Below are 12,328 nucleotides of genomic sequence, written 5' to 3' on the forward strand. Positions count from 1 at the left end.
ATTTCAGTTGTGTTCAGTTTAGTTCGTGTTCAGTTCCGCCGGTGCCGCAGCGTTGGCACACTCTGGGCTGGGCTGGGACCTCTGGTGCCACCCCTGGGCCGGTGGCTGGCACTGAGCTCACCCCAAAGGGGCACCATTGGTATTTTTGGGAGGGGGACGCGGTGCTGGGCGGTGCCCCACGGCGCTCCCGGGATTTTCGGGAGCCGGGCCATGGCAGGAGGGATCCCAGCGCCCTCCCCGCGCTGCGCTTCCTTCTTTGGAGCTTTCCCGGCCGTGTCAGCCCCATCCCTTCCCTCCCTCCTGCCCGAGGATCTTCCCGCCCGCCCTGAGGGCTTTGCGTTCTCTCCCAAACTCCAGGCAGAGCGTGGCTCACCCCAAACCCGCTCCCAAGGGCTCCCCGAGTTATTTTTGGGGTGCTGATGCCCTGCGGGCTCTGTCCCCCCCCGGTTCGGTGCTTGTCCCCATCCTGGCCCCCGGGATTTCCTGCCGGCGTCCCCTGGGGAAGGAGCAGGAGGGTGTCACACCCGGGGATGCTTTGGGGACACGCGGGGATGTTTTGGGGACACGCGAGGATGCTTTGGGGACACAAGCAGGGGGAAGGGACGCAGCCACCGAATCCAGGGCAGCGACAGCGCTCAGCTCAGCTCGCTGTGACACCCGCCCTTCCCGCTGCCCTGCCGGGCTGGGGGGGGCCCAGAGCCCCTCACCAGCCCCTCCGAGCCCCCCTGAACCCCCCGAGCTGCCCGCGCCGCCCTTCCCCTGCCTCCAGCATCTCCCCGGCTCCGCACCTGGGCTGGGGGAGGCGGCGGTGCCGCGCTGCCCTTCGCCTCTCCTCTGCGGGGACGCTGTTTGTCCCCGCTGTCGCCTTCCCCGCCGCCTGCCGCACACCGGGGCCGCCCGGCCCCGCCGCTACCGGAGCCACCGGAGCCTCCCGGAGCCCTCCCGGAGCTCCGCCACCGCCGATGCCACCGGCGCGGGGCGGCTGGCACGACTGGCGCAGCACGGGCACTGCCCTCGCCCCCCGCCCGCTCCCCGTGCCCCTCGGGGCCGCCCCGGTGTCCCCGCTGTCCCCGGGCAGCGCGGCGGTGGCAGCGGGGCCATGCCCGCAGCCGGGAGCGGGCGCTGAGCCGGGCGGGCCCCCGGGACCATGCTGAAGTTCCGGGCGGACCGGAGGGTGAGGTAGGAGCCCGCAGGGGGCTGGGGGGGGTCCGGGGGGACCGGAGGGGGAGCGGCGGGGCGGGACCCCCGGGCCGGGCAGCGGATCGGGGCAGCGGCTGCTGCATTGCAGTGCTGGGAGGCGATGGGCACTGCCGAGGCTCGGGAGCGGGGGCAGCCCCGGGCGCTGCTTTGCGCCGCTTTCGGCTCCTCCCGGGGGCTGGGGGCCAGCGGAGCTCTGGGGAGGGGGGAGGCAGCGCGGTGGGTGCCACAGGAGCCGAGGGGGCTGAGAAATGGGGGTGTCCTGCCCGCAGGGAGAGTTCGGGGACCTGCGGGGATGGGGGGACACCCAGCGTGGGGTTCAGGGACCTGCAGGGATGGGGGGACACCCAGTGTGGGGTTCAGAGTGGTGGGCAGGAATGGGGGGACACCCAGTGTGGGGTTCAGGGACCTGCAGGGATGGGGGGACACCCAGCGTGGTGGGCAGGAATGGGGGGACACCCAGCATGGGGTTCAGAGACCTGCGGGGATGGGGGGACACCCAGTGTGGTGGGCAGGAATGGGGGGACACCCAGCGTGGGGTTCAGGGACCTGCGGGGATGGGGGGACACCCAGTGTGGGGTTCAGGGACCTGCAGGGATGGGGGGACACCGAGAATGGGGGTGGTGGGTGCTGGCAGCGCCCACTTCCCGTGCCCGGCGTTTTCGGGGTGCTGCTCTCTCAGCACTGCGCCCTCCCCTTGTGGCAGCGTCACTGCGGGGATGGCACTGCCCCAGTTCCCGGCGTTTGAACCCCTCCGGGGGCAGAACCGCGCCGGGAGCAGCTCCAGCCCTGGGGCAGAACTGCCTGGGCCGTGCTGAGCGCGGGCGAGCATGGCATGGCATGGCATGGCATGGCATGGCACGGCATGGTCTTGGCAGCGGCGTTTTTTTGCTCAAACTTCCCCCATTTTGCCGACTGGCAGGAGGGGTTGGTGGCGTGCTGGGGCTGCTGGCACAGGGTGGCTCCGTGTCCTGGTGCCCAGCGGGTGTGGGAAGGAGGGGATGGGATCTGGTGTGAAATCCCTGAACCTCATCCTTTCCCCCTGGGCACTGCAGGAAGTGGCATGGGAGGGGGGGTCTGGTGTGCCTGGCAGTGGGATGGGGCAGGGACGTGGCACAAGGTGCCAGCTGAGCCTGGCACAGCCCTGTGGCACCGCTGCTGGCACTGCCAGCGATCCCTTCAGCTGCAACCAGTGCCAGGGAGGCAGAACAGCTTGTGTGGGGAATCCTGGGCTGGAGTTTGGGGTCTGAGGAGTCCTGGGGTGGTGTTTGGGGTCTGAGGAGTCCTGGGATGGTGTTTGGGGTCTGGGATGGTGTTTGGGGTCTGAGGGGCTCTGGGGTGGAGTTTGGGATCTGAGGGATCCTGGGGTGCTGTTTGGGGTCTGAGGGATCCTGGGGTGGTGTTTGGGGTCAGAGGGATCCTGGGGTGCTGTTTGGGGCCCAGCCCCCATGCCCAGTGACCCCACTCAAAGCCTTGAGGCGCTTTGGAAATGGCTCCGAGAGCAGCCAGGGGAGGAGGTGACATTGGGGACATCACTGCAGGCACAGCCCTGGGTGGGCCACGGCTGCTGCTGCAGCGAGTTGTGAGTGTGGCCAGTGGTGACAGTGGTGACAGCAGCAGGAGGGGCAGTGAGGCCACCACTGCCCTGATTTGGGCACTTGGATGAAACCTTTGAGTGCCCAGGGAAGGGAACAGAGCTGGGGAAGGGGCTCAGCCTGGAGAAAAGGAGGCTCAGGGGGGACCCTCTGGCTCTCCCTGGCAGGAGGGGACAGCCAGGGGGGCTCAGGTTCCGTTTGCCACCCCTGGCAGTGTCCCATGCAGTGGATGTGGCACTTGGGGACACGTTTGGTGCTGGGCTAATGGCTGGGCTCGGTGATCTTGGTGGGCTTTCCAACTGAAATGATTCCATGATGATCTTGGAGGCCTTTCCAACCCAAACCATTCCATGATGGTGTGAAGGATCCTGAATCTAATCCTAAGGGATTAGCGGGGTGGCAGGACAGGGGATGCCAACCCCAATGCCAACCCTGGTGTTGGCATGGGACCAACAGATCAGCAGAAGTGGCACCAAAGGGACTCTGTGAGTGACACAGGGACTTCGTGGGGGACATGGGGACTCCTAACACCCACCCACTGCTGTCCCCACAGCCACAATGAAAGGCGGAACACCTTCCTGCACCCAGTGACGGGACAGCTCCCCGAGGACCCCTCAAGGCTTGACTTGCCAAAGTGGGTCTGCTCCCAATCCCCTTGGGCTGGGGGAGCCGGGGAGGGCTGGGAACACTGGAGGAGCCAGGGAAGGTTGGGAACACTGGGAGAGCCAGGGAAGGTTGGGAACACTGGGAGAGCCAGGGAGGGCTGGGCTGGGCTGGGCTGGGCTGGGCTGGGGGAACCAGGGAAGGTTGGGAACACTGGGGGAACCAGGAGGTTTGGGCTTGGCTGGGAATATTGGGGAGCCGGGGAAAATTGGGAACGCTGGGGGAACCAGGGAGGGCTGGACTGGGCTGGGGGAGCCAGGGAAGTTTGGGAACACTGGAGGAGCCAGGGAAGGTTGGGAACACTGGAGAAGCCAGGGAAGATTGGGAACACTGGAGGAGCCAGGGAAGGTTGGGAGCACTGGAGGAGCCAGGGAAGGTTGGGAACACTGGGAGAGCCAGGGAGGGCTGGGCTGGGCTGGACTGGGCTGGGCTGGGGGAGCCAGGGAGGGCTGGGAACACCGGGGGAACCAGGGAAGGTTGGGAACACTGGGGGAACCAGGAGGTTTGGGCTTGGCTGGGAATATTGGGGAGCCAGGGAAGGTTGGGAACACTGGGAGAGCCAGGGATGGCTGGGCTGGGCTGGGGGAACCAGGGAAAGTTGGGAACACTGGGGAAGCCAGGGAAGGTTGGGAGCACTGGGGGAACCAGGGAAGGTTGGGAGCACTGGGGGAACAAGGGAGGGCTGGGCTGGGCTGGACTGGGCTGGGCTGGGGGAGCCAGGGAGGGCTGGGAACACTGGGGGAGCCAGGGAGGGCTGGGCTGGGCTGGACTGGGCTGGGCTGGGCTGGGGGAGCCAGGGAGGGCTGGGCTGGGAATGCTGGGCCCAGAAGGGCTGGGCTGGGGGAGCCAGGGAGGATTGGGAGCACTGGGGGAACCAGGGAGGGCTGGGAACACCGTGGGAACACCCCCAGCAAAGGCGCAGGAGCACAGATTCCCCGCTGAGTCCCCTCTCCCGTGCCACAGACACGGCTCGGACATGTCCAGCAAGGCGGGCAGCAAGCGGCCGGCCACCGTCCCCAGCGAGCCCCCCAACCACGCCATGGTGGCCGAGGTGCCCCCGGAGCGCCCCGGAGGCCGGGTGAGTGCTGGGGCGGTGTGACACGGCTGTCACCAGCTGGGATGGGTGCTCAGGGAGCCCAGCCCGGGCGCTGAGCATCTCCTGTCACCCCGCACAGGCCCCGCGCCCGTCCCGCAAGGGCATCGCCTTCGGGAAGCGCTCCAACTCCATGAAGAGGAACCCCAACGCCGCTGTCACCAAGAGCGGGTGGCTCTACAAGCAGGTACCCCCCTGTGCCACCCCTCCCGGCCCCCCAGACCCCCAGGAACCCCCAAAACCCTCTGACCACCCCTGTCCCTTAGGCCAGCTCGGGGGTGAAGCAGTGGAACAAGCGCTGGTTCGTGCTGGTGGATCGCTGCCTCTTCTACTACAAAGGTACGGCCACCCCCAGAGCTCGTTGCCACCCCCAGGGCCACCAGCACAAAGTCCCCCGGCTCTTTCCGTGCTCCACCCTGTTTTTCCCGGTGTTTGCCGCGCCCAGGGGTTAATCCCGAGCTTTCCCCGCCTCCCTGGCAGCTCCCGGGCTCGCATCAATAATTGAGGAGGTTGTTTGTGAGCCTGGCACGGCTGCGGGAGCAGCAACAGGCAGGGAGCCGATCCCACAGGTGGGACGGAGCCGGGGCGTGGGGAGGGGGCTGTGCTGGGGGGTCTCTCCGTGGGGGTAACCCCAGGATTTGCCCCCTCCCCAGATGAGAAGGAGGAGAACATCCTGGGCAGCATCCCCCTGCTCAGCTTCCGCGTGGCCGCCGTGCAGCCCTCGGACAACATCAGCAGGAAGCACACGTTCAAGGTCAGTTGGGGGCTGGCAGGGGACAGCGAGGCTTGCAGGGGACAATGTGGCACTGGCGTGGCACCGCGGTGGCACTGGTGATGCTGGCAGGGTCCCTGCTGCTCTGGTGGCTTTCTTGGTGACGGGGCATGGAGCGCGCGGCCGTGGGTTGGCTCTGGGGCACAGCAGTGTCCCCAAGGCCACCACCCCTCTGCAGGGCCCTGCTGGCTGCTCCCACCCCTCTCCCTGCCCTGCTTTCCCCTCTCCACGGCGGCTGCTCCCGGAGCTGAGCTCGGAGCTGTCCCCAATTCCAGCCCTGTTTGAGCCACCTGCCTGGCAGTGTCCCCAACAAGGAGGGAGCTGCCACCAGTGGAGAGGGGAGCAGGGAGAGGTGACAGCGGCTGCTGCTCCCCCACATCCATCCCTGGCAGGGTCTGAGCTTCCCTGGCGCTTTTTGGGCACCTTTGGCATCACCAGGCGCTGTCCCTAGCCCAGCTGCTCATGGTCACAGGTCACTGTCACACTCTCTTGTTGACCCCAGTGTGCCCTCCCCGTGTCCAGAACCAGGGCTGGGCTCCCCACAGGACATTCCCGAGGTTTTCCCAGTCTAAGGGAGGGATTTGTGGAGCTGCCCCCACCTTAAACCTGAATTTAGGCTCAGCTGAGCAGGGTTTAGAGGGGAGGGATGGCATGGGGTCTGCCCTGTGCCCATGCCCACACTGGTGTCACCTTCTGTGACGTGGGGGTGTCCAGGGAAGGGTTTGGAGAATCCTGAGGGAACTTGAAAGGGTTTGTAGAAATCTGGAAAGGATTTGGAGAGTCCTGAGGGAACTGGGAAGGGTTTGCAGAGTCCTGAGGGAGCTGGGGAAGGGTTTGGAGAGTCCTGAGGGAGCTGGGCAGGGGCTCAGCCTGGAGCAAAGGAGGCTCAGGGGGAATTTCTGGCTCTGCACAACTCCTGCCAGGAGGGCACAGCCGGGGGGGATTTGGGATCTTATCCCAGGGAACAGGACAGGAGGAGAGGGAACGGCCTCAGGCTGGGCTGGGGAGGCTCAGGTTGGACATGAGCAGGAATTTCCTCATGGAAAGGGCTGGAAGGGGCTGCCCAGGGGGGTTTGGAGCGCCCATCCCTGGAGGTGGCACTGAGTGCTCAGGGTGGGGATCGGGCACAGCCTGGACTCGATGATCCCACAGGGATTTTCCAGCCTCAGTAATTCCACGATTCTGTGAAATCCCTGTTCCCTGGCACTGATGAGGGAAAACCTCTCAAAGCTGCGGCCCACGCCCCAAGCTCTGCAGTTCCAGGGTTTGGGAGAACAGTTTTGCCCAGGGAAGGGCAGAGGGGCTCCCACCCCACTCCCACTGACCCCGTGTCTGTGTTTCCTCCTCCTCCTCCTCCTCCCTCGGCGGGTGAGGATGCCAGGACAGGAGGGGTTTCTTGGTGCCACCACCACGCCAGCACCCAGCCACCAGCACCTAGGTAGAGTGTTCCACCTTGTCGTGTTTGTGGTGCATGCAGAGGCTGAGGGACCCCGGGCTCGCTCTGCTCCCCGCTCCCGCTAATCCCAGGGATGGATCCCTTCGATTTCCCCTCTCGCTGTGCCTGCAGAGCTTCCAGAACTGCATGGGGAGGGCTCAGGAGGTGACCCCAGCTGGGCACGGTGGCTGCATGCTCTGGGGAGGATGGAAACTCAAGGGAGGGGTTTAATCACACTTAATTTTTCTTAATTTGTTTTAGTTCTTTTGTTTTGTTTTGTTTTTAAGAGATTGAACCCTTGAAATCCTTTCAGGAGGAGAACTCCGCTTCCTCCCTTTTCTTCTTCCTCCCTTTTCCTCCTCCTCGCTTTCCCCCACCCCTTTCCACAGGGGGAAGGTGGAAGCTTCAGAAAGGCTCTCAAATAAAGGCTCCTTCCAGCACGTTCTGGGCGGAGAACGAGCACCAACACCTTGGATTGAAACTGAGCCTTTTCCTCCCACAAATATTTCCTGGGCTGAGAAACCACCTTCCCCCTCACCCTGCATGGACGATGCTCCTCCGGTGCTGCTGCTCTTGCTGGGACCCTTTGCCACCCAATATTGGGGTGCTGCTTCTTTTGGGGGGCGGGGGTTGATCCCAAAAAATTCCTGTGAGTGACTCCAGCTGAGCCCCTTTGCCACCTCAATATTGGGGCGCTGTTCCTCTTGGAGAGTGGGGGCTGATCCCAAATAATCCCTGTGAGTAACTCCAAGGGGGATAAAACCCCACCATGAGGGGCCTGCAGGGCTTTCCCCCTGCACCCAGAGGGGAAGGAGCACTGCTGGCAGCCCCTGGTTTGCCGCCCCAATATTGGGGTGCTGCTCCTCTTGGGGGCATCCCAAAAAAAATCCTTGTGAGTGACTCCAAGTGGGATAAAACCCCTCTGTGAGGGGCCTGCAGAGCTTTCCCCCCGCACACAGAGGGGAGGCAGCGCTGCTGGAGCACGGGATGGGGTGCCAGGCTGGAAGCAGAGCTCTCACCCCCTGTCTGTGTCCCCCTCCCCGTTCTGTGCCCCACAGGTGACGGTGTGCTGGGTGCAGGAGCTGCCGGCGGGTAACGGGCAGTCCCTGTCTCCTCCCCAGGCCGAGCACGCCGGCATCCGCACCTACTTCTTCAGCGCCGAGAACACGGAGGAGCAGGAGTCCTGGATCCAGGCCATGGGCGAGGCCGCCCGCGTGCAGATCCCGCCGAGCCAGAGGTCAGTGCCAGAGCAGTGCCCAGAGCTCATGGGGACACGGTGCCATCCTTGCCCAGTGCCACCACACTGTCCAAATCTCCTGGGGACACGGTGCTGTCCTTGTCCAGTGCCACCGCACTGTCCAAATCTCCTGGGGACACGGTGCTGTCCTTGCCCAGTGCCACCATGCTGCCTGGCTCTCCTGGGGTGCTGTCCTTGCCCAGTGCCCGCAGCACTGCCCAGATCTCCTGGGGACACGGTGCCGTCCTTGCCCAGTGCTGCCACACTGCCCACACCTCCTGGGGTGCTGTCCTTGCCCAGTGCTGCCACACTGCCCACACCTCCTGGGGTGCTATCCTTGCCCAGTGCCACAGCACTGTCCAGATCTCCTGGGGATATGGTGCCCTCCATGCCTGGGGACGTTTTGGGGTGTAAGGGACACTCTGGAGATGGGAACTGTGGGAGCTGTGACTCCACAGAGCTCAGGGAGGGACAGAGCAGACCCAGAGGTCAGTGCCACCACGCTGCCCGGCCCTCCTGGTGACACACTGCCCTCCATGCCTAGGGACATTTGGGGGTGTGAGGGACACTCTGGAGAATGGAGCTGGGAGAGCGGTGACCCTGCAAGGCTCAGGGAGGGACAGAGCATTGCAGGCCACCCCTTGACCCAGATGTCAGTGCCACCACACTGCCCAGCCCTCCTGGTGACACGGTGCCCTCCATGCCTGGGGACATTTGACGGTGTGAGGGACACTCTGGAGAAGGGAACTGTGGGAGCTGTGACCCTGCATGGCTCAGGGAGGGACAGAGCATCACCGGCCACCCCAGGGGCACTGCCAGGCCTTGGTGACCCCTCTGTGGTGTCTCGGCTCCCCCAGGCACGAGAAGCCAGACTCGGAGAACATCCCCCCCAGCAAACACCACCACCACCACCACTGCAACGCCGCCCACCGCGAGCACCCCAAGGCCGAGCCCGACACCAAGACCCGCGGGGAGGGCGACGGCCGCGGCTCCGAGAAGATGGAGCGGAAGCCGTCGGAGCGGCCGGACGCCAAGAAGGATCCTCTGGCCAAAGCCAACGGCCTGGTTGGGCAGGAGCCGCCCTCGGAGCCGGGCAGTCCCTACCCCGAGGGGCCGCGGGGGCCGGCGAGCGCCGAGCGGCCGGCTCAGCCCAACGGGTGGCCGTACCCCTCGCCCAGCCGGCCCGGCAGCACCGCCTTCCCCCCGGCGGGTGACGGTGACAGCGGGGCCCAGCGCCGCGGCGTCGCCCCCAGGTCCCACCCCGAGAAGGTGGCCCAGCGCAAGAGCTCCATGACGCAGCTGCAGCAGTGGGTGAACTCGCGCCGCGCCACCGCGGCCCCCGAGGAGCTGCGCAGGTGAGGGTGCGCCAGGGTGCTCCTTTGATCCGGGGTTGGTCCCTCTGGGAATGTTCTGCCCCTTTCCGACTGGTTGGTGGCCTCGTGGTGGTCAGAAAAATCTCGTTTTTCTCTCGTTTTTTCTTTCTCTCCTTTTTTCTTTCTCTCCCCGTGCCAGCTTGAAGCTGGATGTGGGACATCTCAAAAAGGGGTGGGTTGTAAAGGGGCGTCCCTGGGAGGAGGGAGGCCAGGATGGAGAAGCCACCACAGGGTTCTTTGGAGAAGGGATACAAGGACAGGAAACCACCAGAGGACCTCTGGGATGAGGGAACCACCTCAGTGTCCCTGCAGGAGGGATTGAGGAGAGGAGGCCGCCATGAGACCCCAGAAAGGAGGAATTCCATAAGGGGAAGCTCCCACAGAACCCCTGGCCAGAGGAGTTCCATGAGGGAAGGCTCCCATGGAGCCCCTAGCAGGAGAAATTCCATGAGGGGGAGCTCCCACAGAGCCCATGGCAGGAGGAATTCCATGAGGGGAAGCTCCCACAGCGCCCCTGACAGAAGGAATTCCATGAGCATGGGACCCCTGGCAGGACAAATGCCACCCATCCAGCATTCCACCTCCTCTCAGGCTGTCCTTGCCCACCTTGGGCGCTGCCCACCCCTAGCCTGGCTCTCACCTCTCTGTCCCCCTCTCCAGCCCCACCAGGTTTTACCCCATGTCCCGCCGGGTGCCCGATTACTACTCACCCTACTCAGCGCAGTACCCCGAGGAGTACCAGTACTACCCGCCGGGCGTGCGCCCCGACAGCATCTGCTCCATGCCCGCCTTCGACCGCGTCAGCCCGCCGTGGGCGCTGGAGGACAAACGCCACTCCTTCCGCAACGGGGCTCCCTTCCACGCCGCCTTCGGCCGCCAGGATGTCCCGCTGTGGCTGCCGGCGCCCTCCAGGCCGCCCAGCTACCTGGACGAGGTGGACGCGGCGTCGGGCTCGCTGCGGAGGATGTCGCTGCAGCCGCGCTCGCGCTCGGTGCCGCGCTCGCCCAGCCAGGGCTCCTACGGCCGCGCCAGGGTTTACTCGCCCATGCGCTCGCCCAGCGCCCGCTTCGAGCGGCTGCCGCCCCGCGGGGACGAGATTTACGCCGACCCCGCCACGTTCGTGATGCGCAGGTCCATCAGCTCGCCCAAGGTGGGTGCCTGTGGGGTGGGGTGGGGTGGGGAGGTGGGGCAGGGGTGTGGCTGTGTCGCGGTTGTGTCCCCTCTGTGCGCACAGCCTGGCTGCAAAGTGACATCGAGCTTGTGGGTTGGGGTAGAGGAGGGGTTTGGGGTCTTTGTTGGTGTCCTGGAAAGGTTCCCTGGTTGTGTTTGTTGGATGGGATGGGATCCGTGGGATGGGATGGGATCCATGGGATGGGATCCATGGGATAGGATGAGAAGGGATCCATAGGATGGGATGGGACCCATGGGCTGGGATCCATGGGATGGGATGGGATGGGATGGGATGGGATGGGATGGGATGGGATGGGATCCATGGGATGGGATGGGATCCATGGGATGGAATGGGATCCATGGGATGGAATCTGTGGGATGGGATTCATGGGATGGGATCCATGGGATGGGATCCATGGGATGGGATGAGATGGGATCCATAGGATGGGATGGGACCCATGGGATGGGATCCATGGGGATGGGATCCATGGGATGGGATGGGATCCGTGGGAAGGGATTGGATGGGATCGATGGGATATGGTGTTCTTAGACGAAATTATGTGGAGCTTTTAGAGGAAAACCGTGATTTTGTCAGTGGTTTTTGGAGGCAAACCTTGGAGGAAAACCCTGATTTTGCCAGGGGGTTTTTGGGGAAAACCCTGATTTTGCCATGAGGTTTTGGAGGAAAATCCCAGATTTGCCAGTAGTTTTTGGAGGAAAACTTTTGGGAGCCCAAGATGTGCTCCCAGGCAGGGAGCGCTGCCCCAGTTCCTCTCCTGCGCTTTCTCCTCGTGTCCCGTGTCCCTGATTTTGGGCTGGGCTCCCCTCTCTCCACAGTATGATTACCTGGGTGACAGGCGGCCCGTCCCGGCCGGGATGTACCCCTACCACTTCCCGGCGTCCCCCACCATCCACGACAAAATGGTATGTACCTGCTGTCCCCTGGGGGTGACACTGTGACAGGGGACACAGACCCCACCCCGGGGACGTGGGGCAGTTTGGGGGGTCCTCACTCCGGTGGCCAAGGAGGAACCAGTGCACTGCAGGGGCAGAGCTGGGCCTTCCATTGGTGTCTCCACTCCCTCCCGGCCATTCCCAAAGGAAGGTCCCTCTGTAGCAGTGGGACACCCTTGGGTGCTCCCTGGCTGCGTCCAAACCTCTCCCGCTCTGCTTCCTCACATCTGGCCACAGCTGCTTTGTTCTCCTGCCTCTTGTCCCCTCCCGGAGCTGGAGGGTGACGCCAGGAGGTCCCCACAGATCCCAAAACCCTGGGATGGGACCGCCAGAGGAGGGAGAAGCCTGAATTTCACCACAGCCTGCCCATGCCGCCCATCCATCCCCGCAGCCAGAGGCAGGGTCTCCCTAGGAATAACAAAATAAATAAGAAATAAAATGCCCAAGAGTCTGCAGGGCACATTCCCAGCAGCATTCCAGGCCCGGGGGCCATTCCATAGGCTCCCCCCTAACCGCTTTGCTTCTTCTTTTATGTGTTTTGCTGCTCGTTTCTTGCCTGCTGGCTCCTGGTAGGATGAACTTTTAGACCTTCAGTTGCAAAGAAACCTAGAATATTTGGACCAGCAGGTAGGCGGAGCTGGCTGCCAGCCTCACCTCACCGGCTGCTTCTCGTCCCCTCTCCTGTGTGCCCTGTGTCCCTGTTCCCCTGCTGCCATCCATCCTCACTGGCATCCCAGCAGCATCCCAGCAGCACCAGTTGTCTCTTTTTTAAATTATTTTTTTATTAGTTTGGCTTCTTCCATCCTCTGCATCCGTAGGGCCGCTCATCGCTCTGCAGG

General features: G+C 64.1%; 1 protein-coding gene across 1 annotated transcript in view; it reads left to right on the forward strand.

Moving 5' to 3' along the window:
* The window catches only part of PLEKHA6 (pleckstrin homology domain containing A6), a 35,634-nt gene that overhangs the window by 7,981 nt on the left and 15,325 nt on the right, over nucleotides 1–12,328 (forward strand). The window contains 10 exon segments of the mRNA XM_063178211.1: nucleotides 3,346–3,426; nucleotides 4,419–4,533; nucleotides 4,631–4,735; nucleotides 4,815–4,887; nucleotides 5,202–5,302; nucleotides 7,877–7,992; nucleotides 8,850–9,347; nucleotides 10,026–10,515; nucleotides 11,373–11,459; nucleotides 12,063–12,116. Coding sequence (XP_063034281.1) covers nucleotides 3,346–3,426; nucleotides 4,419–4,533; nucleotides 4,631–4,735; nucleotides 4,815–4,887; nucleotides 5,202–5,302; nucleotides 7,877–7,992; nucleotides 8,850–9,347; nucleotides 10,026–10,515; nucleotides 11,373–11,459; nucleotides 12,063–12,116 — 1,720 coding nt within the window.

The sequence above is a fragment of the Melospiza melodia genome, chromosome 28 (assembly GCF_035770615.1).
Source record: "Melospiza melodia melodia isolate bMelMel2 chromosome 28, bMelMel2.pri, whole genome shotgun sequence".
Taxonomy (NCBI): Eukaryota; Metazoa; Chordata; class Aves; order Passeriformes; family Passerellidae; genus Melospiza; species Melospiza melodia.